Raw genomic sequence first — 26,454 nt, 5'->3', positions numbered from 1 at the left:
TCCCTGTCTTTCATCTCTGAGGCTGAGGCTGCAGCCCTGGAACCTGCTCTTCCTGTGCAGCTGTCCGTCACCTCCAGTCCACGGCCAGAATGGAGCTCGGAGGGACTGTGAGTGTGTGAGTGTGTGCTTGTGTGTGTGTGTGTGTGTGCGCGTGTTAAAGGTTTTCTTTATTGATTTTAGAGACAAGATAGCGGGGGGGGGGGGAGGAAAAGAGGGGGAGGAGCTGGAAGCATCACCTTATAGTAGATGCTTCTCGTATGTGCCTTGACCAGGCAAGCCCAGGGTTTCGAACTGCTGACCTCAGCGTTCCAGGTCAATGCTTTACCCACTGCGCCAGCACAGGTCAGGCCGGGAATGTGTGTCTTATTCCCTATTCCATACCTAGCATGCTGCTTGCACACAACAGGTGCTCAACAGGTATTGTGTGTTGAGTGACTGAGAGGAGTGTGCATGTTTCATTCATCTTTGTATGAAAAATGAGCTCGCCCAACCTGTGGTGGCGCAGTGGATAAAGCGTCGACCTGGGACGCTGAGGTTGCTGGTTCAAAACCCCGGGCTTGCCCGGTGGTCAAGGCACATAAGACAAGTAACTATGAGTTGATGCTCCCCACTCCTCCCCCACACCTTTCTCTCTAAAATCAATGAAGTATTAAAATAAAAAGAAAGAGAAGCCCAGTGCTGCTGGTGAATGTGAGCTAAATGATCCACGAGGGCCCCGGGCCAGCCCCGCCCGCCTGCCTCACCCGCTGTCCACTGAGGGCCATGCGCAGGAGCCGCATCATGTCGCTGTGCTCGGTCCCGGGGCCCGCCCCGCCCGCCCGCTGTCCACTGAGGGCCATGCGCAGGAGCCGCATCACGTCGCTGTGCTCGGTGCCCGGGGCCAGCCCCGCCTCACCCGCTGTCCACTGAGGGCCATGCGCAGGAGCCGCATCACGTCACTGTGCTCGGTGCCCGGGGCCAGCCCCGCCCGCCCGCTGTCCACTGAGGGCCATGCGCAGGAGCCGCATCACATCACTGTGCTCGGCGCCCGGACCAGCCCCGCCCGCCTGCCCTCCCGCCTCACCCGCTGTCCACTGAGGGCCATGCGCAGGAGCCGCATCACATCACTGTGCTCGGTGCCCGGGCCAGCCCCGCCCGCCCGCTGTCCACTGAGGGCCATGCGCAGGAGCCGCATCACGTCGCTGTGCTCGGTGCCCGGGGCCAGCCCCGCCTCACCCGCTGTCCACTGAGGGCCATGCGCAGGAGCCGCATCACGTCACTGTGCTCGGTGCCCGGGGCCAGCCCCGCCCGCCCGCTGTCCACTGAGGGCCATGCGCAGGAGCCGCATCACATCACTGTGCTCGGCGCCCGGACCAGCCCCGCCCGCCTGCCCTCCCGCCTCACCCGCTGTCCACTGAGGGCCATGCGCAGGAGCCGCATCACATCACTGTGCTCGGTGCCCGGGCCAGCCCCGCCCGCCCGCTGTCCACTGAGGGCCATGCGCAGGAGCCGCATCACGTCGCTGTGCTCGGTGCCCGGGGCCAGCCCCGCCTCACCCGCTGTCCACTGAGGGCCATGCGCAGGAGCCGCATCACGTCACTGTGCTCGGTGCCCGGGGCCAGCCCCGCCCGCCCGCTGTCCACTGAGGGCCATGCGCAGGAGCCGCATCACATCACTGTGCTCGGTGCCCGGGCCAGCCCCGCCCGCCTGCCCTCCCGCCTCACCCGCTGTCCACTGAGGGCCATGCGCAGGAGCCGCATCACGTCGCTGTGCTCGGTGCCCGGGCCAGCCCCGCCCGCCCACTGTCCACTGAGGGCCATGCGCAGGAGCCGCATCACATCACTGTGCTCGGTGCCCGGGCCAGCCCCGCCCGCCTGCCCTCCCGCCTCACCCGCTGTCCACTGAGGGCCATGCGCAGGAGCCGCATCACGTCGCTGTGCTTGGTGCCGGGCAGGCCGTCCGACAGCTTCTTCAGTGCTGCATTCAGCACGTCCTGAGTCAGGCTCGCACCGGGTCCCTCGAAAAGCCTGGAAAAGGGCCAGTCTGTGAGGGGCCTGCAGGGCCCATGGCGGCGGGGTGGGGGAGCAAGAATGTGAAGAGAGTCGGTCAACAGCGATATAAACAGCACAGCCCACGTCCAGGCCTGCTTGGGGGGAAGGGAGGGAGGAAGTAGCTACTGGACCCGCCCCCGTCCGAGTCAGGAAGAGAAACAGCCAGCGGACCACAGGCACGCAGGCCCCAGGCACACGGGCACAACGGGAGCTGAGCGGGTACGAGCAGACCACTCACTGGGGCTACCTCCGTGCTGGCGTCTGTGACTCGGGTCTCTCACCTGTAATGCGGGGTGACAACGGCGTCCACACCCCACAGAAGGAGGCTGTGGGTAACAAACACGGGGCGCACGGAGTGCACTGCCTGAGCAGTAGCAAGTACTCTGAAATATCAGATCTTATGTTTCAATAAAATGTGAAGAATGAGCCAGTATTTACTACACCCAAGAGCTCGGAGACCTCGCAAGAGGATCTAAGAAGGAACCGGGAATGAGTCAGGTACAGGCCGGCAGGATGCAACCTGAAGCCCGGCTTCGGGACCCGGGCGGAGAGCCTTCTGGGGCGACCATGCGGAAGCGCAGAGAAAGCCATTGGGAGGCCACAGCCGCAGCCCCAGGCAGGGCCCTGCCCGGCATGCTGGACAGTCCTCGCTCACAGGTGAGAGCGCCCAGGGCTCCAAGCCCCAGTCAGGGCCCTGCCCGGCATGCTGGACAGTCCTCGCTCACAGGTGAGAGCGCCCAGGGCTCCAAGCCCCAGTCAGGGCCCTGCCCGGCATGCTGGACAGTCCTCGCTCACAGGTGAGAGCGCCCAGGGCTCCAAGCCCCAGTCAGGGCCCTGCCCGGCATGCTGGACAGTCCTCGCTCACAGGTGAGAGCGCCCAGGGCTCCAAGCCCCAGTCAGGGCCCTGCCCGGCATGCTGGACAGTCCTCGCTCACAGGTGAGAGCGCCCAGGGCTCCAAGCCCCAGGCAGGGCCCTGCCCGGCATGCTGGACAGTCCTCGCTCACAGGTGAGAGCGCCCAGGGCTCCAAGCCCCAGTCAGGGCCCTGCCCGGCATGCTGGACAGTCCTCGCTCACAGGTGAGAGCGCCCAGGGCTCCAAGCCCCAGTCAGGGCCCTGCCCGGCATGCTGGACAGTCCTCGCTCACAGGTGAGAGCGCCCAGGGCTCCAAGCCCCAGGCAGGGCCCTGCCCGGCATGCTGGACAGTCCTCGCTCACAGGTGAGAGCGCCCAGGGCTCCAAGCCCCAGGCAGGGCCCTGCCCGGCATGCTGGACAGTCCTCGCTCACAGGTGAGAGCGCCCAGGGCTCCAAGCTCCACGGGCGGCGACCGTCACCCTTCCCTGGCAGTCTGCTGAGACCCTCTCCCAAAAGTGTGCTTGAGTTCAAGAGGAATTCTGTTCAGTTAGAGCTGGACTTGCAAAAACTTCACCCTGATTCGGAGTGCAGGAGAAGGGCACCAGGTGGGGAGGAGCCGGCCCACACTGCCCAGGGACTGAGGCCAAGGGTCCCTGGCGTCCGCTGGGACACCTGGGGGCCGGCCTGCTCTGCTCCAGGGGCCGGCTCAGCGTGCAGTGCTGCCGGCTCAGGGACCGGCTTCCTAAGTGACCAGAACGGATGGCCCTTGGGCGCAGACAGCCCACCTTGCTGACCCTAGGGCTTGAGCATTCCAACTTGAGACAGGAGTCGCCACTCCTCTCCTAGCATGAACCGAGTCACGTGACTTATTTACACAGGGACTCTAAAAGATCTGGTAGCCTCTGACCAGTCACGTGGCAGCTTTCCTGTCCTGAGTGGCAGCCCCAGAGCACCTCTAAAAACAGTTCCCGCGGCAGGAGGAATCAAGACATGAGTGCCAGGGAACCACAACTCACAGGCCCTGCGGTGGAACGTGCACAGTCAAGGGAGAAGCATTTCTAATGATAAGAGCTCTTGGCAAATATGCTGCATGATGTCTATTCAAGGTCACTCATCACAGCATCGTTTTAACAGCAAAACCTGGAAGCAACCCAAATGTCCGTCAGTAGGAGGGTGCTAAATAAATCACTGTAAAGCGGTGTAACAATGTAGCAGAAGGGAATGAGAATGCTGACCAATCAAAACATACGTTAAGTGAACGAAGAAAAAGACATGGAACAGTTATTGTTTGTGCCTTTTGTGTAAAAAAAAGGGGGGGGGAAGAGAGAAGGAATATTTAGCTTTAATTAAGAATACCAGTGCTTGACTGCTAATGGCACAGTGGACAGAGCGTTGACCCGGAACACTGAGGGCCTCAGTTCAAAACCCCAAGGTCACCAGCTTAAACGCAGGCTTGCCAGCTTGAGTGTGGGATCATCAACATAATCCCAAGGTCGCTGGCTTGAGCAAAGAGTCACTGGCTCACCTTGAGCCCTCGCCCCAATAAGGCACGTATGAGAAGCAATCAATGAACAGCTAACATAAAGCAATGAGCTAATGCTTCTCATCTTTCTCTTCCTCTCCTTTCTCCCTTCCAGCTTTTCTCTCTAAAAAATAAAAAACAGTAGTAACATATAGAGGTTTCTGGAATGAGGCAAATGGGAAACAAGGATTAAAAATGGGACTCCCGCCTGACCTGTGGTGGCGCAGTGGGTAAAAGCATCAACCTGGAACACTGAGGTCGCTGGTTCGAAACCCCGGGCTTCCCTGATCAAGGCACATATGGGAGTTGATGCTTTCTGCTCCTCCCTCCCTTCTCTCTCTCTCTGTCTCCTCTCTCTAAAAATAATAAAATAAAATAAAAATGGGACTCCCAATATATACCTTCACATCATTTTTAGGTTTTAAATCCAGGCTTAAAATGTTTGAATGCATTAATAACAAAGTATTAAATTTAAAAATTTTAAAATAAGAATACCGTTAGATACACATACAGTATCCCTGAACTGAGCAATCCACAAAAGAAACTGCTAAGTGTGGCTGCCCTTCTGTTGGGGGCTGGAGTAGCTATAAACGATTTTTGCTATAAATCCTCTCGACCATTTATATTCCTCGCCGTATGCTTGTACTCTTACCTCCTCGATACATTATAACAACAGAGCGAAGGTTTCTAGATGGCGGCAGTGTCTGAGCACTTCACACCAGGAAGCAGCAAGAGCCGTCACCATCAGACCTGTGGTCTCGCCCCAGCCTACCTGGGTTTGAACCCTGACCCTCCAGCTGGCTGGCTATATTGTTTTAGACAAGTGACTGTTCTCGCTTTTCTATGTAGTGACAAAATTTTTAGCTGGCACATAGCTGCCAAATTAGAAAGGTCCATTTTCCAGACTCCCTTGTAGCTTGGCATGGCCCTAGGACAGGGGTCTGGCGAGCAGGACACAGTTGGAAATGAACATGTAGCTCTTTAACCGGGTCTCTAAGGGGCAGGAGTGTCCTGTCCGCCTCCTTGAGTCCTTCTTCCTCCTCTGGCTGAACCCTGGCTGGTCCGTGAGCCACCGGGGACCAAGTGCACGAGAGCAAAACCGAGGGGCGGCAGGACCTCGGAGACACGGAGGAAAGCTGTTTGCCCTGTACCGTAGGACCAGGAAGAGAATCCCGCCCTCCAGCTACTGTCCAGTCTCTGCAGAGAGGCCGGGGTGGGCAGTGTGGGCAGTCAGAGGGGCAGGCAGAGACACTGGGTCTTGCTGACATTATTTCTGGACCCCCTGTTAAGACTCAAGCCAGCCCTGGTTCTGACCACAGTTACAGAGCAGTCAGCCCCCTTCATGGTGCTGTCCGCCCTCGTCATCACAAACGTTCTTGCACCGTTACAGTAAGAGCGAGTGTCCCACCTTCCATGTGAGGACACAGGAGCTCTGACAGGTGCAGCAACTTGGCCAAAGTGCAGCCGTCTGGGCCGGGGACACCCAGGTGAGAGGGGACCGGGATGGCACCCAGGCGGGCCAGCCCAGAGCCTGGAAGCATTGCTTCTTTGGGTAGTGTGGGCTCCTCTGGGCACCCTTTGTCCCAGGAGGATCAGCGAGCAATCAGCTCACCAAGGACCTCTCACAGGCCTGGGGTTGTACCGCGGGCCCAGCCACTCAGCCCTGGGGTGTGGGGACCCGGGGAAAGCGAGGGAAGGGGGGCAGGGCACCTTGAGCTCAGCCCGCGGGACTCACCCCAGCACGTGCTTGGCAATCACATCCACCTTCTCCGAGAGGGCACCCAGCTGCTCCCGGCCCACAGTGGGGCGCGTCCACAGGTAGGAGTGTTCTGGAGAGACCAGGTCCTGCAAGCGGCAGATGTGACCCTGGCGGGAGAAGCAGCCATTCAGTGCACTGGGGACAGGGCGGACGCGCTGGGAGGGGGTGCCACCACGGCCTCGCTCTCCCGGGCCCCCAGCCCCACACCTGTCTCAGCAGGAGGACCCTCTCCACGTGGGCCGGGTCCAGGACAGCCCTGTCTGGCAGCTGACTCCCGAACGCCTCCTCCACCAGCACCTGCAGCTGCCCCACCAGCTGGCGCCTCCGGGTCCCGCTGCTCAGCAGCCGACGAAGGTGCAGCCTGGGGGGGAAGCCAAGGCTGTTGGCTCCACACTTACAAATGGAAAGGGCTCTGGCCCACCCCCGACACAGGGACCCCCGCAGCCCACGCGACCTGGAGACGTGCTGTCCTTCACGCTTTTAAAATAGAGAGCATTTTAAACTAAGAACAGAGCACACAGAAACAAGACTTCTGGAAAATTAGATCTGGTTGCAAAGGGCCCTGGTTCCCTGGGCTTCAACTGGGTACAGCAGAGCAGGGACTCTCAGAGACCAACAGAGCTCTCTGGTTTGAGTCCCTCTGTCCGTCCGTCCCCACCCCCCTCCCCCATGTCTCTCTCCTGGACCACAGCCACCCCTGGACCCCTCGCCCGACCCCTACAGCTGGCCCGACCCCTACAGCTGGCCCGTCCCCTACAGCTGGCCCGTCCCCTACAGCTGCCCCGACCCCTACAGCTGCCCCGACCCCTACAGCTGGCCCGACCCCTACAGCTGGCCCGACCCCTACAGCTGCCCCGACCCCTACAGCTGGCCCGACCCCTACAGCTGGCCGTTTACAAAGCAGTCAGGAGTGTCTGCTTCCACACAGCGTGAAGAGGCGGGGCTCGGGCTTTCTAGGGTTAAGAGCAATGGGGCAGCCTGACCAGGCGGTGGCGCCGTGGAGCGTTGGCCTGGGCCGTGGCGGACCCAGGTTCCAAACCCCGAAGTTACAGGCTTGAACACGGGCTCACCGACATGAATGCGGGGCCATCAGCTTGAGCACGGGCTCAGACATGACCCCATGGTCGCTGGCTTGATCAAGGGGTCACTAGGTCTGCTGTAGCCCCCAGTCAAGGCACATATGAGAAGCAATCAACAAACAACTAAGAAGCCACAACTACAAGTTGATGCTTCTCATCTCTCTCCCTTCCTGTCTGTTCCCCTCTCTCTCGCTAAAAGAAAGAGCAATGGGACAGTCCAGAGGCAGAGTTGTTTGAATTCAGAGATTCCAGTTAAAAAGTAAAAAGTTGAGTTATTTTATAAATTCAAATGTTCTCCCCCCCCCCCTTTTTTTTTAGTAAGACACACTCAGACAGGAAGGGAGAGAGATAAGAAGCAACAACTCTTTGTTGCAGCACCACAGTTGTTCACTGATTGCTTTCTTTTTTCATTTGAGAGAGAGAGAGAGAGAGAGAGAGGGAGAGAAAGGGGAAGGAGCAGGAAGCATCAACTCCCATATGTACCTTGACCAGGCAAGCCCAGGGTTTCGAACCGGTAAACTCAGTGTTTAAGGTCGACTCTCTTATCCACTGCACCACCACAGGTCAGGCCAATTGCTTCCTCATATGTGCCTTGACGGGGGGCTCCAGCTGAGCCAGTGACCCCTTGTTCAAGCCAGTGACCCTGGGCTCAAGCCAGCAACCATCGGTCATGCCTATGATCCCACGCTCAAGCTGGCGACCTCAGGCTTTTGAACCTGGGTCCTCTGCATTCCAGGCTGACGCTCTGTCCACTGAGCCACTACCTGGTCAGAATGCTTGTCCTGTCTCCTCCTCTGGAGGCAGCAAAGCCTCCAGGACTCCACCCCTCCAGCCCTGTCAGTCCTTGATCCCCAGCCTGCCCTTGCCCCATCCCGAGCAGCAGAGGGCTTGAGAGAGAGACAGCGTGCGGTGCAGGTTAGGGGCCCTGCCTCTGGCACAGAGGCAGGCAGCCAGGGTGGGTGGACGTCTCATGGGCACTGGAATCAGGCCTGCGGGCGAGGGGTTCACAGCAAGGTACTGCCCACTTGGAGTTTCAGGACGGCCACCTCTGCGTGGGAACCACAGTGGGCTCCCCCGCCGGGGGCTGTGCAGACTAAATGAGGGATGTCGGTCAAGCCCTGGGCACAGGCCTGCGTTTCTGCCACAGCCAGAGCCGGGCAGGGGTCTGAGCAGAGGCCTCTGCAGGTCAGCACAGAAGGCTGGGAGCCTCGGGGAAGCTACCTGAAATACAGTGGCCAAACACGTAATTTTTTTAAAGCAATTACAAAGAATAATCCCATGAAGTCGACACTGAAACTGTTTCTAGGATGTCCCTAGTAGCTAGAGACGGTGGAAGTAAAGGAACCGGAGGCCCTGGTCGCGCCAGGACACAGTAAGGGCTCGATGACCACTGGTCACTATGACGACTTCCACCTCAGCACGAGCACTGCTGCTGCTATGACAACCACTGCTGTTCTCTTCGCCATCACGAACTAATCCCAGGGGCACCTTGGCTATCGGAACGCCCGTCTAAGGGAACAGCGTCAGCTGCGTTAAACCTGTCGGCACCCCAAAGCCGCCCTCCTCCCATTCACACTAAGCAAAGCCCCACCTCTACCCTCCTCTGGCCACCCCAGGTGCTCAGGGGGGACGACAGGGGGCCACAAAGCACCCCAGCCCTCACCCCATTTTCCCGATATCCCTTGCTCTGGAGAAAAGGCAGGGTCCAAGCTGCGGTCACCGTGTGCTGCGTTTGCTCCTGACCGCCCCGTTCACCACCTGCCCACCCTTCACTGAGTGAGCTGAGCCCATCAGGTAACTTCTCTACATCTTGGTTCCTCGTGTGTAAAATCGGGTGAAATCATACAACTGACACCTCAGGTCTGACTGGAGAAGCAGATGAAGGAAAAGACCGGAAACAAGCGCCACTCACAAGTTCCCTGGATTCACACGAGGAGAGCACCAAGGAGCCTGTCTCCAAACCAGCGCTCAAGAGAAGGCATCAGCCCTGGCCGGTGGCTCAGTGGTAGAGCATCGTGCAGAAGTCCCGGGTTTGATTCCCGGCCAGGGCACACAGGAGAAGCGCCCATCTGCTTCTCCACCCCTCCCCCTCTCCTTCCTCTCTGTCTCTCTCTTCCCCTCCCGCAGCTGAGGCTCCATTGGAGCACAGTTGGCCCGGGCGCTGAGGATGGCTCCATGGCCTCTGCCTCAGGCACTAGAATGGCTCTGGATGCAGCAGAGCGACGCCCCAGATGGCCAGAGCATCACCCCCTGGTGGGCGTGCCGGGTGGATCCCGGTCGGGCACATGAGGGAGTCTGTCTGACTGCCTTCCCGTTTCCAACTTCAGTAAAAGAGAGAGAGAGAGAGAAGGCATCACAGAGTGACTGCAGATGTGACTATAAACCTGTCTGCCACGTCATCGCCGGGCCCTTAGCCTGGACACAGCCACAGTGACGAGCACTGTAGCTGCGTGTGCAGGTTTCTGAGTGAAGGACAACTTGAAGCATAAAGCATGTAATCAGGAGGCAGGCACAGTGCCAGTTCGGTGTTGGCAGGATGGGTTCTCCAAAATGAAGGTGCTCCCCACCCGGCTTTGGTGGTCAGCAGGGTCTCCGTAAGGGGTGCTCAGGGACAGCAGTGATGACAAACGGTGCCCTTGACCAAACACTTTCCTACGGGCCAGGGGCTGTGACACACTTAGACACAACGTTAAATTTAACTCGACTCTTACAACAGCTGCTCCGAGTGGTACACACTGCCACGAGTCCCCTTCAGAGAAGAGGAAGCAGCGGCCTGCAGAGGTCAGGGGACACGTGTGGTCACACGGCACTCGACACCTGAGCCCACAGTCGAGGCAGGTGCGTGAGACTCTGGGGCCCAGGGCCCCTCGGCTGCAGGGACCCATCCCCAGCAAGAAAGCCCTCGTCCACCAGGGCTCCCCCGCCCCCCACTCACCTGTTGAATCAGGGGCTCCCCCGTCCCCCACTCACCTGTTGAATCCAGGGGCTCCCCCGCCCCCCACTCACCTGTTGAATCCAGGGGCTCCCCGTCCCCCACTCACCTGTTGAATTCCGGGAGCTTCTCCAGGTCCAGCAGGGCCGAATGGCTGGTGACCCGGGCCAGGTCAAACTGTGCTATCAGCTCGGGCAAGGTCCTGCCCATCTGGTTCTCTGCGAGTGAGGAAGGGTGGGGGCTCAGCTCCCTCCCCCCGTCCAACGCCCACAGAGGAGGCCCAGGGGGCAAGCTCTGGGTTCCCGGTCCCATTTTCCCCAGAGGGATTCAACCTCTGCTTTGTAATTAAGGGCCCAGAAGAGCTTTCGTTTGTAGAAAGCGTTCTATCACTATGGAAACAGTTTGAAAAGAATTGGCCTTCACCTACCCCCACTGCACTGGAAGACTGGAGCCCCAGAGCAGCTCACCCACTGTCTGGCTGAACTGCAGAGCCCCCGACTCCACCGGTCTGGGTAGGGGCTGAGCACCAGTGTGCTCTATTTTCTTAAAATTTACTTACAGATTTTTTATTTTTTTGACAAGAGGGAGAGAGAGAAACACTGATTTGTTGTTCCACTTATTTCTGCGTTCATTGGTTGATTCTTCTACGTGCCCTGACCAGGGATGGACCTGCAACCTTGGTGCATCAGGACAGCCATCGAACCAACCAAGCTGCCCAACCGGGGCTTCCCCGTGCGCTCCCCAAGCTTCCCGAGGGACTGCAAAGTGCAGGCCCACCCGAGAGCACTGTCCTGGGCTCCCCAAGCTTCCCGAGGGACTGCAAAGAGCAGGCCCAGCTGAGAGCGCTGTCCTGGGCTCCCCAAGCTTCCCGAGGGACTGCAAAGAGCAGGCCCAGCTGAGAGCGCTGTCCTGGGGCTGTCCTCGGGCGGGGCAGCTGGGCAGGCCTCAGCCCACAGGGAGCCTCTGCCTCGTCCCTCACTGGCTGTGTGACAACAGCAAGTTACCTAACCCCTCCGAGCCTCCGAATCCTCTTACAAACACTGGAGATAGTAACTACCTCCCAAGGACGTTGTAACGGTTAAGTAAGAGCAGAGTCAACAAGAAGCAGACTATCGCTGCCTCGTTTCCAGAACTCTCCTCCACAAAGACTCATCCTACCTGGTCCTTCTTTGAGATGTGGGCTCGGAGTCTTGGGCCCAGGATAAAAGGCTCAGCTTGGAATAAACCAGGGTTACAGTACAGTAGTACCCGTAACACAGCTGGAGCAGTAACATAATTGTAATAATCACAGGAGCTGTAATTTTTGTGCCTACTGAGCTGGGGCCTTACACTCATGAACGCAGTGAACCCTAACTTACACCTAAGAGGCAGACACTTGGTCCCATTTTACAGATGAGGCAAGCAAGGTGCAGAGACCGTAAGTTCCTTGAGGGCACGGATTATGCCTGTCCTTTTTTTTTTCTTGTGGCAGAGACAGAGAGAGGGACAGATAGGGACAGACAGATAGGAAAAGAGAGAGGAGAAACATCAATTCTCCGTTGTGGCTCCTTAGTTGTTCATTGATCGATTCCTCATATGTGCCTTGACCAGGGGGCTCCAGCAGACTGAATAATCCCTTGCTCGAGCCAGCGACCTTGGGCTCAAGCTGGTGAGTCTTGCTCAAACCAGATGAGCCCGCACTCAAGCTGGTGACCTTGGGGTCTTGAACCTGGGTCCCCCACACCCCAGTCTGACGCTCTGTCCACTGCGCCACTGCCTGGTCAGGCTGTGCCTGACTTATCCACTGGTGTAGCCCCAATACTCAACACAGTGTCTGGCTCAATGAACATTCACGGAGCCTGGGCCAGGTAGCTAAGTTGGTTATAGCAGGGGTCGGGAAACTTTTTGGCTGAGAGAGCCATGAACGCCACATATTTTAAAATGTAATTCCACGAGAGCCATACAACGACCCATGTACGTTAGGCATTATCCAATAAAAATTTGGTGTTGTCCCGGAGGACAGCCGTGATTGGCTCCAGCCACCCACAACCATGAACATGAGTGGTAGGAAATGAATGGATTGTAATACATGAGAATGCTTTATATTTTTAACGTTATAATTTTTTTATTAAAGATTGGTCTGCGAGCCAGATGCAGCCATTAAAAGAGCCACATCTGGCTCGCGAGCCATAGGTTCCCGAGCCCTGAGTTAGAGCATTGTCCCCAGATGCCAAGGTTACAGGTTCAAACCCCGGTCAGCGCACATACAACCATCAACCAATAAATGCATAAATAAGTGAACAAATTGATGTTTCTGTCTTTCTCTCTCAAAAACCAATCAATAAATTATACAAAAAATAGTTTTTTTTTAAAAAAACAACAGTAAAAGTAAACATTTGTGGAATGAAGAGCGAGCCGTGCGCGTGCAGGCGGCCCAGGCAGACCACGGAGCGGGCGGGTCCGGACCGGGCCGGGCTCCTCACGGCCGCGCTCCCCCCGGGCCCGTCAGGCGAGCAGTACCTGCAAAGCCCGAGCCGCAGTTAGTGATGATGTCGAGCAAGGCGTCGGGCAGGAAGCCGGCCGCGGAGAACCACTGCAGGAAGATGTCCCCTTGCCTCTTGGACAGCTTGCTGCCGTCCTTGTTGAGGAGCAGGGGCAGGTGGGCAAAGCGAGGGGGCCGCAAGCCCAGGGCGCGGTACAGCAGCAGGTGCTTCGAGGTGGAGACCAGCCACTCGGAGCCGCGCAGCACGTGGCTGATGCCCATGTGGTGGTCGTCCACCACACAGGCCAGGTGGTACGTGGGGAAGCCGTCGCTCTTCAGGATGACCGGGTCGCCCTCCACGCTGGCGACCTCATGCCGAGTCCAGCCGTACACCAAGTCCTGGAAGGCTGGTGCCTCCTCCTCCAGGCGGAAGCGGATCGCGGGCCTGGGTTCCGTGGCCCGCTTCTGGGCCACCTGCTCCTGGCTCAGGGTCCGGCACCGGTTGTCGTACCTGTAGGGAAGCCCAGCAGCGCAGCTGGTACGAGTACTGACGGGGACGTGAGCCCAACCTCTGTCTCCGAGAAACGTGCGACCTCGGGCAAGAAAGCAACCCTGTCAGTGGACAAGTGTGCTTATGAGGGGAAAGCGGTGTGCAGGGAACGGCGTGACCCGGCCACACACCGGGCCCCGTGCAAACGGTGCCTGAGGCCGGAGCTCCAGTTACGATGGCACCGCTGACAGGAGCGCCGCGGGGACGGGGCCACCAGGCGGCACCACGGCTCCGGGCCGTCCGCACACTGCACGTGCACACAGCGAGGCCCGGCAGCCTCCCTGCCCCAGCTCTCCTCTCTCACAGCAGAAGGTCAGAGATGACAGGGGTTCCTGAGTACGGCACCGACCGAGTCAACGATGTGTGTCCGCCCGACAGGACAGTGCGCAAGCACCAGGCTGATCCTCGAGCTGGGAGGCTGCACACACGCGCGCTGCGTGCCCCATTCGAACGGGAAGGAGGGAAGTACGTGCGTTCAGCAGTGTACACACTGTACACAGGGCCCGTCTCCGTAGCAGTCACCCTCCCCTCACCGCAGTCCCTGCCCAGGGGGCCGGCAGCCCCGTCAGAGTCAGAGCCCTTCATCTGCACTGTTCTGAACAGGAGACAATTTTACTTATTCTAAACAAGTAAAGTCACTCTACATTGCTGCCTGGGGCCCAGCACCATGGGCAGCTTGGACAAGGCCCCCGTGGCCCCCGGCTTCTGGCATTTCTGCCCTAGGTCATCGCCTTGGACCTGGCGACTTCCTCCGAGAGAACAGAGCACAGCCAGGCGAGGAGCGCCCCATGTCAGCGAGGTCACGGGGGGACGCTGCCCCCCAGCTGCTCCGAGGAAAGCCAGCTGCCCCGTGGGAGCTGCCTGCGGAGAGCACGGGGCAAGGGGACGTGTCTAGGGAGCAGCCCGAGCTCCTGAGGCCCGACAGCCTCGCGGGGAACCGGGAGCAGAGCCTCTGCGAGCTGCACCCCGAGGTGCCCGCACGGCGGCCAGGATTGGGCAGCAGCGTGGACAGAAAGCCGAGCAGGGCCCTGACCCGCAGAAGCCCGGACACGGAAAGCTTGGCGCAGCCTGTTGTGCGGCAGCGGCCAAGGAGCAGGGCACCCACCGGGGCGTCTGGTGGCTCCTCAGGGCCTCCTTCTTCAGCAGCTCCAGCCGCCGCGCCGAGCAGAAGCAGGGGTAGGCCGCCCCGGTCTTCAGCAGGGTCTCCGCGGCCTGGGCGTACAGCGCTAGCCGCTGGGACTGCAGGTAGGGTCCGGCGGGGCCTCCACGGCGAGGGCTCTCATCCGGGGGGATGCCTGCAGCACGGGGAGAGAGAGGAGCCACGGTGACAGGGGACAAGGACACGGCGGGGGCTCTCATCCGGGGGATGCCTGCAGCACGGGGAGAGAGAGGAGCCACGGTGACAGGGGACAAGGACACGGCGGGGGCTCTCATCCGGGGGGATGCCTGCAGCACGGGGAGAGAGAGGAGCCACGGTGACAGGGGACAAGGACACGGCGGGGGCTCTCATCCGGGGGGATGCCTGCAGCACGGGGAGAGAGAGGAGCCACGGTGACAGGGGACAAGGACACGGCGGGGGCTCTCATCCGGGGGGATGCCTGCAGCACGGGGAGAGAGAGGAGCCACGGTGACAGGGGACAAGGACACGGCGGGGGCTCTCATCTGGGGGGATGCCTGCAGCACGGGGAGAGAGAGGAGCCACGGTGACAGGGGACAAGGACACGCCTGCGACACTGCTGGTCGTGCTCCGAGGGCGGGGCAAGTGGAGTCAAGCTTTTTTTTTTTTTAATTTATTTATTTTTTACAGAGACAGAGAGAGAGTCAGAGAGAGGGATAGACAGGGGCAGACAGGCAGGAACGGAGAGATGAGAAGCATCTATCATTAGTTTTTCCTTCGGACACCTTCGTTGTTCATTGATTGCTTTCTCATACGTGCCTTGACCGCGGGCCTTCAGCAGACAGAGTAACCCCTTGCTGGAGCCAGCGACCTTGGGTCCAAGCTGGTAGAATTTTGCTCAAACCAGATAAGCCCGCGCTCAAGCTGGCGACCTCGGGGTCTTGAACCTGGGTCCTATGCATCCCAGTCCAACACTCTATCCACTGCGCCACCGCCTGGTCAGGCAGGAGTCAAGCTTTTAATTTATTTACTTATTTTAAAGAGAGCGGAAGGGAGAGAGACAATCATCCACCTGCTCCTACAAGTGCCCTAACTGGGGATCAAACCTGCCATTTTTACACATTAGGATGTGTAAGGCCAGTGGCCGAGCGAGGCCAGGCAGGGCCACACTCGATTCGGACAGATGGTAGAAAAACTGTGGAGCCAGAAAGGGTTGGGCCATTCCCTTTAATAGAGTCCCACAACGGCAGACGAGCACACAGGCAGGGAAACCACCTCTCAGGCAAACAGACAGCAAAACGGCCCCTCCCAGTGGTGGCAGGCCACCAGCCATCCGCAGTTCCCCTGAGCGCAGGCACCCACAGCCTCACCCAGGCGCACACACCTGGTGCTCTGCACCCACGCACCAATCAGGCAAAGGGCTTACAGCTGGCAACCCCACCAGCAAGCCTAACACAGCTGCCCCACATTCCAGCCCTCTAGAGTTGCTCGCTTCACAATCTGTATGACAGGAAACAGACTACAGCAACAGCCCAAGTTACACAGTAATTACAATAATTACAAAGGTGCCCTTCACATTGTCTCCCTGAGCACTCTGCCCAGGGTGCCACCTGGAGGCCCACCTCTAACTCCCTGCTCCATGGTGGGTAGGAGGCCTGTACAGTCCAGGGCTGTGTCCATGGAAACCGTGAAGTGTCCTTGGCGCACCTCTGGGGAGAATGGCTGGGAATTAGACTGTCACCCTGAGACAAGTCTTTTGTGTGGACTTTGGAACGCCAGGTCCTGCGGGGGCAGAACGCTGCCCTTGCAAGCTCTACAAAGATTGTTTAAAGGAAAACAGTTGACCCCTATAGCCTTTCCTTACATACCTGAAAGGCATTAGTTAATTACCCTTCTATGCACCTGAACCCAGGCTCTGCTAATTGACCTAATGAGCAAAGACCAATAAATACGATGAAGCTGCAGTGGTCTGGGCTCTCAGTCCTAGAGGCTGGGGGGCCCCTGTACCCATTTTCTCTGGATGTTGTGTCTTGTGTTTTTTCTTCAGTCCTGCAGCACCTTCCTCTCGTACATGCCCATGGCCAAGCTGGTCTCGGCACACCTTTGCAGCTGGAGGAGAACCAGGGCCGGGGGGGCCTCCACAGGTCCCACGGGACCCCCCATCAGGGTCTCTCATAGTGCTGTCCACGAACGACATGTCCATCCTTCAAGAGAGCCAGTGTGCCACTCTGGTCGCAGTCCAAGAGTCAGTCTACGGTAGACAGCCTAGCTGTCAGTGCACATCACCACGTAAAGGTCCATCACAGCAACCAGCCGGAGTTCTGTATTAACGGACCTCAGCGCCTTTCCATAGGGTGCTGTCCGTTGTCACGAGCCCCATCCAAACCCCTCACCAAGCTCACAGGGCCTGGCGGGGTCACACACATTGAAGGCCTGTGTCTCCTTAACAGTTCTCATAGCTGCTGCTGCTGTCATAAAAAAAAAGCACCTATTACCTTCTAATGCCGACCTGTGCACATTAGATGGGGCCAGTGGATCGCCAATACCACATGGGGCCTCTGGCCCCCGCCCGTCCCTGTCAGATGGGCCCCTCGCCCTTTCCCTATTCAAACTGGGACAAGGGGTCTTGGGAACCCTGTAACCTGAACGCCAGTGATTTTCCTGGCAGATGCCTGGGCCACTTGCTTCCCCTGCCTTTTCAGCGGCTGGAACCTCTGTTCTGACACAAGCTGCCGCCAAAGCTCCAACAAGACTTCATTAGACTTGCCATCTAATTTCCATCTGCCCCGGCCAAAATCAAATCTACCCACATCTGTGTTCAGGTACCTTTCACGGACCTGTTTCTCTTGTTAGTTGCGGGGGAGGGGCGGTGCATAGAAGGGTAATTAATGCCTTTCAGGTATGTAAGCAAAGGCTATAGGGGTCAACTGTTTTCCTTTAAACAATCGTTGTAGAGCTTGCAAGGGCAGCGTTCTGCCCCCGCAGGACCTGGCGTTCCAAAGTCCACACAAAAGACTCGTCTCAGGGTGACAGTCTAATTCCCAGCCATTCTCCCCAGAGGTGCGCCAAGGACACTTCACGGTTTCCATGGACACAGCCCTGGACTGTACAGGGCCTCCTACCCACCGTGGAGCAGGGAGTTAGAGGTGGGCCTCCAGGTGGCACCCTGGGCAGAGTGCTCAGGGAGACAATGTGAAGGGCACCTTTGTAATTATTGTAATTACTGTGTAACTTGGGCTGTTGCTATGGTCTGTTTCCTGTCATACAGATTGTGAAGCGAGCAACTCTAGAGGGCTGGAATGTGGGGCAGCGGCCCTCAGCCCTACGGTCCATCTCTGCTCCGGAGAGCATGATGCCCACCGCTATGCCCCGCAGCCGCACCAAGCAGGCTGCCAGGGGCCTGAATTTCACCCCCAACTCCATCAGCTCTGCCGGGGTGCAAGGCCAGACCACAGAGGTCTCCACTACCTGGGAAGAGGCTGTGGCTGCCCCCAAGGGGCTCGCGGCTGCTGGGTCTTTACCTTTTGGCAACCACAGCTGGGCTCCGAGTTAGCGGACAGCAGTTATAGCCCAGGCCTCCCCCTCAGAGGAGGAGGAATTGGGGACGCCTGCTCCCACCAACTCGGAGCCGCTCTGCCCGCAGGGCCACAGCTCCGGCACCCACACCCTCTCCGGCTCCCGCGGCTGCCGCTCTGGGGCCCCTGCCCCCGACTCCGGAGCGCCTGTACCCACAGCTGTTTCTCTAACAGCCGCTGCTGCCAACGTTCAGCTCCAGGGCGGACTGCAACTCGTGAACCCATGGCTCTGTCCAGAGACCGCTCCGGGGGCAGGCGCTGCTGGCGCTCGGCCTGAACTGCACACGGCGGCTCTCGAACTGGCTGGCCTCCCTCTCGGGCCCTCGGTCCAGTCCACACCGTCATTGCTACTCAGGACGCGCTCGTCTGGAGCTCTTGACCTCACTCAGCTTCCTGCACAGAGCTCCTGTTTCTCCTCACAGAGTTATAAGAAACACCCAGCCCACGGTCCCCACCAGGAGAGCCACCGGGAACAGTCACTCTACACCAGACCTGCTACACCAGATATAATGCCAGTGGTTGAGGCCAGGCAGGTTGACACTGGATTCGGGCTAACGGTAGAGGAACGCAGAGCCAGAAAGCGGAGGGCCGTTCTGTTTAATAAGGTCTCACAGCAGCGGACAAGCACCCAGGCAGGGAAAACAACAAAACGGCCCCTCACAGTGGCGGGCAGGCAATCCGCCATCTGCAACCCCTGAGCGCGAGCACCATAGCCTTACACAGGCCACACACACGTGGCGCTGCCAGGGGCTCACACACTAACTGGGCACAGGGCTTACAGCCGGCACCAGTGAGCAAGCCGAACAAGCTGCCCCACAGTCGGGTTAGGTACACTGGGGGGTGCTTTCCTAATCCAAGCGGATGTTCAGCAGGTGGACGGGCCCACGGTTTCCGAGGGACTCCACCAGGGGAACACAGAAACATGGGTGTGTAATGTTCACGATGGCCAAAGAGCGGAGAAGACCAAACACCCGCTTGAGGGGGTAAGCGGCATCTCCACATCTTAAGTGCTGACATGTGCTACAACAGAGATGAACCTTACAGGAAAAGCCAGTCACGAAACACCACATCACCTCATCCCATTCACATGTCGTGTCCAGAACAGGCAAACCACAGGGACAGGCAGATCGGTGGCTGCCCGGGGGCGGGGGGAGGAGCGGGGACGGCTGCCAACAGCACTGGGTTTCAGTGTGCAGTGAGGAGAATGTTCTTGAATTAGAGCGGCAATGGTTGTACAACACGGTGGATATACCAGAAACCGCTGAACTGTACACTTTCAAACGGTGAGTATCATATGATGCAAGTTACACGTAAAAAAAAAAGAGACTCCTGAAGCAAGCCGCTCCAGAAGTCAGCCCTCTGGGGGCCTGGTGCCAGGCCTCTGCCTCAGCAATGCAGGGGTCGCAGGCCTCACTCCCACACTCGTGATGAACCGGGGCTCCATGCAGGGGGGACTGTCCATCACTGGCCCCCACGTGCTCAAAGTTCTCACCCGGGCCTGCACGGCACAATACCTGTCCTCACAGCTCGTCCCTCTGCTCCGCTCACTGTGCTCGGGCCACACTGGCCTTTGGGCTGCTCCTCTAATACGCCCAGCACTTTGCTTCCACAGGGCCTTTGCATCTGCTATTCCCTCTGCCCTGAACACTCTTCCCCAAGGTAACCCCAGGGCCGGCCCCTCAGTCTGCACAACTCTCTGCTCTGACGTCACCTCCGCGCTGCAGACTGCTCTACCTAAACGAGCACTGTCTGGGTTCCCAAACCTGTACTTGTCATTTCATACCATAGAATGACCGAACTGTTCACCCGTCTTCCCTGCTTACTGAGCATGAGGTCTGGGTCTCTGCTCAGTGCTGGAACACTATGGGTGCCAGTCTATGATCTGGGTGGAGGAATGCCTTTTTACTCAGTTAACCTCGATGAGTACCTGCCATAAACCCAAAAAACAGAAACCGTTTCTGCCCTTCAGGAATCCAGAGTCCAGTTAATAATTTACCTGAGTTAAATATACATCTCAGAACAGTCTTGGTATTTTCAGTATTTTTTCTTGGGGAGCTGAACCAGTCATACCTGTCCGGGCAGGTAGGCAACTGTTGACCCAGAGAACACAGATACACTCCTTCTTGTCCCTTAGTTGAGCTGTGCTCAGGATCAAACTTCCCACAAGATCAACTTCAGAGGCTGCACACATTTTGTTTGGCTCATACAAGTGGTTAACCCCGCCCCCCCCATTACCTGAACTCAGAGATTTAACAATGGGAAGTATATATATATATATTATTTTTTTAGTGAGAGAGAGAGAGGAACAGACAGGGACAGATAGGAAGGCAGAGATGAGAATCATCAATTTGTAGTTGTGGTACTTTAGTTGTTCACGGATTGCTTTCTCATATGTGCCTTGATTGGGGGGGAGGGCTCCAGCTGAACCAGTGACCCCTTGCTCAAGCCAGCGACCGACCATGGGGTCATGTCTATGATCTATGATCCCACGCTCAAGCCGGAGACCTTGGGGTTCTGAACCTGGGTCCTCACAATGCTCTACTCACTGTGCCACCTCCTGGTCAGGCTGGGAAGTACTCATTTAAAAAACAGCAGGGGGCCTTGGCTGGTTGGCTCAGCGATAGAGCGTCGGCCTGGCTTGCGGGGGACCCGGGTTCGATTCCCGGCCAGGGCACATAGGGGAGGCGCCCATTTGCTTCTCCACCCCCCTCCCCTCCTTCCTCTCTGTCTCCCCCTCCCTCAGCCGAGGCTCCATTGGAGCAAGGATGGCCCGGGCGCTGGGGATGGCTCCTTGGCCTCTGCCCCAGGCGCTAGAGTGGCTCTGGTCACGGCAGAGCAACGCCCCGGAGGGGCGGAGCGTTGCCCCCTGGTGGGCGTGCCAGGTGGATCCGGTGGGGCGTATGCGGGAGTCTGTCTGACTGTCTCTCCCCGTTTCCGGCTTCAGAGAAATACAGAAAACAAACAAACAAACAAACAAAAAAACAGCAGGGCCCTGGCTGGGTGGCGCAGTGAAGAGAGCACCATCCCAATGTGCTGAGGTTGCAGGTTTGATCCCCAAGTCAGGGCGCATATGGGAGGCACACAATGAGTGCACAACTAAACGGAACAATGAAGTGGAACAAACTGATGCCTCTCCCTCCCCCTCCCCCTCCCTCTCCCCCCTCCCTCTCGCTCGCTCTCTTTCTCCTCCCCCCTCCCTCTCTCTCTCTCTCAAATCAGTGGAGAAACTAAAACACAAAACAGCAGGCCTTGGAAGGGTAGCTCGACTGGGCCGAGTGTCATTCCCCTACGCCAAGGTTGTGTGTTCGATCCCCAGTCCAGGCACACACAGGAACCAACAATGAACGCGTAAGCAAGTGGAACAACAAATGGATGTTTCTCTCTCCCAAAAACCAAGAACAAAACTAAGCAAAACCCAGCAGGTGTGGCTCCTCTGGGAAGTCAGAAGACTCAACCAGCTGGGCCAGCCCTCCCACCTGCGAGTGAAGGGCTAGAACGCGTCCCCTCTCAGCACAGGCCTAGGGCCCAGGCCCACCTCCTGGCTGGGCCAGCCCTCCCTCCGCGAGAGAAGGACTAGAACGCATCCCCACTCAGCACAGGCCTAGGGCCCCAAGCCCACCTCCCGGCTGGCCTAGTTCCTGCCCGCTCCCAGGAGGGCCTGAGGCTCTGGGACGAGAACAGGAATGCCCACACGGCCTTGGAGCCTGGGATGGTGACCACTCAGTGCAATGTACAGATGATCTATTACAGAACTGAACACCTGAAACCTGTACAATTCTGTTCATCCACGTCGCCCCAATAGATCCAATTACAATTTTTTTAAAAAGTTAAACAAAAAAACAAAACCCCACTGAGCTTTTCTTCGGGGGGCACCTGCCACCCCAGGCTGCACCACTGTCCTCCAGGAGCCAGGACCCGTCCCCGCCAGCCTCACCTGCCCACGCCAGCATGTCCTCAATGTTGTCCGCTGCCCCGGGCACAAGGCGGGCCTGGTCCGTGTCCTCCAGCCGCAGGATGAAGCTCCCTCCATGCTTCTTGGCAAAGATGTAGTTGTAGAGGGCAGTGCGGAGGCCACCCAGGTGCAGGAAGCCTGGGCAGAGAGGAGGACAGCGTGGCTAAGACAGGGAACGAGAGCCGACGAGCCCGGTGTAGGGACAAGCCAGCTCCGAGTGACACGACGTCCCAACGAACATCAAAGCCCAAGAAGCCGCTCCTCTGGTCCCTCTAGTGAGCACTGAGACGTGACCGAGGAAGACGGTGGGACTCCTTCAGCTTCTTTCTTTCTTTCTTTCTTTCTTTCTTTCTTTCTTTCTTTCTTCTTTTTTAGAAGATTTTATTGATTTTACAGAGAGCGGAGGGGGGGTGAGAGAATTATAACTCATAGTTGCTTCACTTTAGTTGTTTACTGCCTGTTTGTTGCTTGTCTATGTGCCTTGACTGGGCAAGCCCAGGGCCTCAAACAGCGACCTCAGCGTTCCAGGTGGACACCCCACCCACTGCGCAACCGCAGGCCAGGCCAGCCCCTTTCTAAAGAAGAAGACTGTAGGCCGGTGGCCGAGGCCAGGCAGGTCCACGCTGGATTCGGGCAGACGGCCGAGGAACGGTGGGACCAGAAAGGGTGGGGCCATTCGGTTTAATAAAGCCTCACAGTGGGGGACAAGCACACAGGCAGGGGGAGCCTCACAGTGGGGGACAAGCACACAGGCAGGGGGAACCGCCTCTCAGGCAAACACTAAAATGGCCCCTCACAGTGGGAGGCAGGCCATGCGCCATCGCATTCCTCCATCTCTCTCGAGTGCAAGCATCCACAGCCTTACAGGCCTCACACACGGTGCAGCCACGCGCTCACACGCCAATCAGGCAAAGTGCCTACAGCTGGTAATCCCGCGAGCAAGCCTAACACAGCTGCCCCACAAAGACCAACATTTTGTAAAGAAGTGCCAACTCCCCCCAAATGTACCCATCATTCTACTTGAAGATTTGCCTTGCCCTGGTCGAATAGTTCAGTTGGTTAAGGGAGTCATCCCAAAGCACAGAGGTTACGGGTTCAATCCCCAGTCAGGGCACATACAGAAACAGAGTGAGGTTCCTGTCTCTCTCTCTCCCCTCCCCCTACATCTCTAAAATCAATCAGTTTAAAAAAATTAAAAAAACATAAAGATTTGCCTCAAGGCCAAGTTTCATGCAAAGGAGGAGAAGCAGAGGCGTATTCACTGAAGCTGTTATCACATGAACATTTCTTTTGTTTTTACTGACTTTAGTGCGAGAGAGGGGGGGGAGAGGGGAGAGGCAGGAACACTGAACACTGATCTCTTCCTGTACATGCCCTGCCGCAGAATGAAACCGGCAACCTCTGCATTTCAGGTCGATGCTCTAAGCCAGTGGTGGTCAACCTGGTCCCTACTGCCCACTAGGGGGCGCTCCAGCTTTCATGGTGGGTGGTAGCGGAGCAACCAAAGTATAAATAAAAAGATAGATTTAACTATAGTAAGTTGTTTTATAAAGATTTATTCTACCAAACTTAGCGAAAATCCGACACAAAGTACTTGGTAAGTAATTATTATTATATGATCTAACTTGCTGTAACTCTGCTTTATAAATTTTATAAAGTTACTTCCCTACTTTATAAATCACCATGACTGTGGAACCGCTGGGCCGTTAGAAAATGTTACTACGAACAGAGATACAAAAGTGGGCAGTAGGTATAAAAAGGTTGACGACCCCTGCTCTAAGGGAATGCTCACACGAACATTTAACTTATGCAAATTCAATGTGCTAGGGGAAAAATTAATATCCAATTAAAAATACTATAAAATGACTTTTTACATACACCTCCACGCACCGTCAGCATACATTTTGAATTTCGTCTATGTGACATTTTCACCATCAGTGCGGGCTTTAAACACTAAGCAAAAGCGACATTCAATTCCGGGACATTTCTGTTCACCCGAATTCAAACTTCTGAGCTTTTATGTTCCCATCACTCCTGACTGAAAACACAGAATGGACAATTTTCCCAGGGGCTTCCCCTTCCCCTTCCCCTACCTTCTCTGGTTTAGACCAGTGGTCTCCAACCCCCGGGCCGCGGACCGCTACCAGTCCGCAGAGAAAGAATAAATAACTTACATTATTTCCGTTTCATTTATATTTAGGTCTGAACGATGTTTTATTTTTTAAAAATGACCAGATTCCCTCTGTTACATCCGTCTAAGACTCACTCTTGACGCTTGTCTTGGTCACGTGATACATTTATCTGTCCCACCCTAAAGGCCAGTCCGTGAAAATCTTTTCTGGCATTAAACCGGTCCGTGGCCCAAAAAAGGTTGGGGACCACTGGTTTAAACCACAGCCTTGTCTGCATGACGAGCTCGTCTGCACCTCCGATTACAGGACATGGCACAGGAACTGCTTCTCTGTGGTTGGCTGACTCCCGGCCACACTGATCATGTGTGTGACCTCCAGCTAGGTCCTGCAAGGCCACCACAAAACCAGGGGTCCCCGAGAAGACACCAGGCCAGCAGTTGACAGCAAGACCTCTGATATGAAATAGACCTGGAGTTCAATTCTGCATTCATCATTTACTACCTGTTGGGTTCTCTATTTAACTTGTATGAGTTCCAACTTCCTCTTTTATTAGGATTCAAAACAAAAAACAGAAACCTTTATTGCAGGGTTGCTGTGAGGCCTAAATGCTGACCAAAGCACACCTTTCGATTATTTTTGGCTATTGTAACGATCTGTGTGGCTTAATAATTCTTTTTAATTGATTTTGGAGAGGAAAAGAGGATAGAGAAAGAAACATCAATTTGTTGTTCCCCTTATTTATGCACTCATTGGTTGATTCTCGTATGTGTCCTGACTGGGGATCAAACCCACAACCATGGTGTACTGGGATGATGCTCTAATCAACTGAGCTACCCAGCCAGGGCGCTTGATAATTCCCTTATCTGTCTGTAGTTAACAGCCTTTGGCCATTTGGGCTTTTTTTGCAAATTAGCAAGGAAAAAAAAATTACACTCATCATAATAGAGGCAACAGTTAAGTGCTTTCTATAAGTACCAGCCCTTGTTAAGTGCCTCAGCTGCATCGCCTCAAATCCACGAGGCAGGTACAATGACGAGCCCAGTTTGCTAGATGATCAAACTCAGAGGCTCCGAGAGGTTAAGTAATTTGTCCACGTCACACAGCAAGGAAATGGCAAAGCCAGAAACTTGTACCCAGTCTCCGGCCTTGGGCATGGCACCCAAACTGGTGCTGGTCTGCAAACCTGCTGCCAACTAAGCACGGAAATCAGGAGACAATATCTAGAAACTTAATGGCAATCTGACAGAATAACTTTCTATCTGTTTAACAAAAAGTAGGCTCATACTTTGTATGCCTTCAACATTTTCACCGTCAACTAATCCGTTTATATTGATTTCATAAAAGTGCTGATCCTTCATAATAAGTGACTGGCAATCAGAAAAAGTAGTCCTTCCAGCATGGATGGTTTGAAACGCGCACCCTGTCCACTGAACTAGACCCGCCTACCAAAAAAGGATCCTGCCGTTCGTTCTGTGCAGCTGTGCCCTCACCACAAAGGTCGCCGTATTTATTTCCTGGCGCGGGGGCCCAGAAGGAGAGCATGCTCACTGTGAAGGCAGAGACAGGTAGCCTCATGAGAAAAGAATTTTTGGAACTGGTGGGGCGGCCCTGACAAGATCGCCACTAGGGTCGAGTTCATACAAGGGGCCCCTACCTCCTTCTGGCTTGCTAAGCGCCAACACTAACCACTGGGCGTGCGGACCCGCGATGTCCTCCGCTCGGAAGGTTCTTCCCATCTGTTCACCTAGCTAGGTCCTGGTCATAGGGCTCTCAGCTCAAATGTCACCGCGTCAGCAAGGCCTTCCTGAGCATCCTTCCTGACCCCCAGTCCCCTAGGCTAGAACTGCTGCATTTCCTTTCCCATGTGGCACACGGGACTGCCTAAAAGTCAGTGTTTTTTTTATAGGTACTTGTCGCGGCTACTACGGAGTAGATAGGGACCCTCCTTTCTCGATGGCCACTGTGTCGCAGCGGAACAGGACCTGACGGTGTGTACTTAGCATATATACATTCATGGACTCTACGGAAGAGAGACCGGAAGAGACGGTGCAGAACCATTAGAAACAAAAACATCCCTGGCTATGCCAAGAATTTCCGTTCGGGAACCTGTCTCCGCCTCGGGGGGGGGGGGGGGGATGGGGTCGCGCTGCCCTCCCAAGTCGGACTCCACCGGAAGGGGTTCTTCGTTCGGGAACCTTCGGGGGGCGGGCACGGGACGGTGGGCCTCGGCCTGCCCTGTCAACGTCCGCCAAGGTTACCTGTGGGGCTCGGGGCGAAGCGCACTCGCACCGCAGCCCCGGAATCAGGACCCAGACTGGCCTGGCGCCGTCCCAGAGGGCGCCCCCAGACTCCCGGGACCCTGCCGGGCTGCAGCAGCCTCCTCCAGAGCGTCGCCATGTGGGATGGACTCGTCCACGTGGGCGTCTCCGTCCAATCACTTCCGGGGACTCCGCCTAGCCAATCCGCTTCCGCCGCAGGCGGCCCAACCCCGC

The 26,454-nt window shown here is 56.8% G+C and overlaps 2 protein-coding genes across 4 annotated transcripts in view; both read right to left on the bottom strand.

The window, feature by feature from the left end:
• COG7 (component of oligomeric golgi complex 7) overlaps positions 1-18,146 on the bottom strand; it is a 127,158-nt gene extending 109,012 nt beyond the window's left edge. Inside the window, exon 1 of the mRNA XM_066275856.1 lies at positions 18,143-18,146. The gene's annotated coding sequence lies outside the window, so the exon portion shown is untranslated. The remainder of the gene's footprint in view (positions 1-18,142) is intronic.
• EARS2 (glutamyl-tRNA synthetase 2, mitochondrial) overlaps positions 1-26,443 on the bottom strand; it is a 30,639-nt gene extending 4,196 nt beyond the window's left edge. The window contains exons 1-8 of one of the 3 annotated variants that reach the window (XM_066275860.1): positions 26,221-26,440; positions 21,813-21,968; positions 14,292-14,481; positions 12,675-13,147; positions 10,285-10,393; positions 6,372-6,525; positions 6,141-6,271; positions 1,871-2,006 (exon numbers count right to left, since the gene is read on the bottom strand). In XM_066275860.1, coding sequence (XP_066131957.1) covers positions 1,871-2,006; positions 6,141-6,271; positions 6,372-6,525; positions 10,285-10,393; positions 12,675-13,147; positions 14,292-14,481; positions 21,813-21,968; positions 26,221-26,359 — 1,488 coding nt within the window. In that variant the 5' untranslated portion in view covers positions 26,360-26,440. Of the gene's footprint in view, positions 1-1,870; positions 2,007-6,140; positions 6,272-6,371; positions 6,526-10,284; positions 10,394-12,674; positions 13,148-14,291; positions 14,482-21,812; positions 21,969-26,220 lie in introns of all 3 variants that reach the window. The other 2 variants (XM_066275859.1, XM_066275861.1) reach the window with 2 other exon arrangements.
• Between the last annotated feature and the right edge of the window lie 11 nt (positions 26,444-26,454).

Source organism: Saccopteryx bilineata, chromosome 4 (assembly GCF_036850765.1).
Source record: "Saccopteryx bilineata isolate mSacBil1 chromosome 4, mSacBil1_pri_phased_curated, whole genome shotgun sequence".
Classification (NCBI taxonomy): domain Eukaryota; kingdom Metazoa; phylum Chordata; class Mammalia; order Chiroptera; family Emballonuridae; genus Saccopteryx; species Saccopteryx bilineata.
Note: the sequence above shows the minus strand (reverse complement) of the source record. Positions and strands in the feature narration are given on the sequence as shown.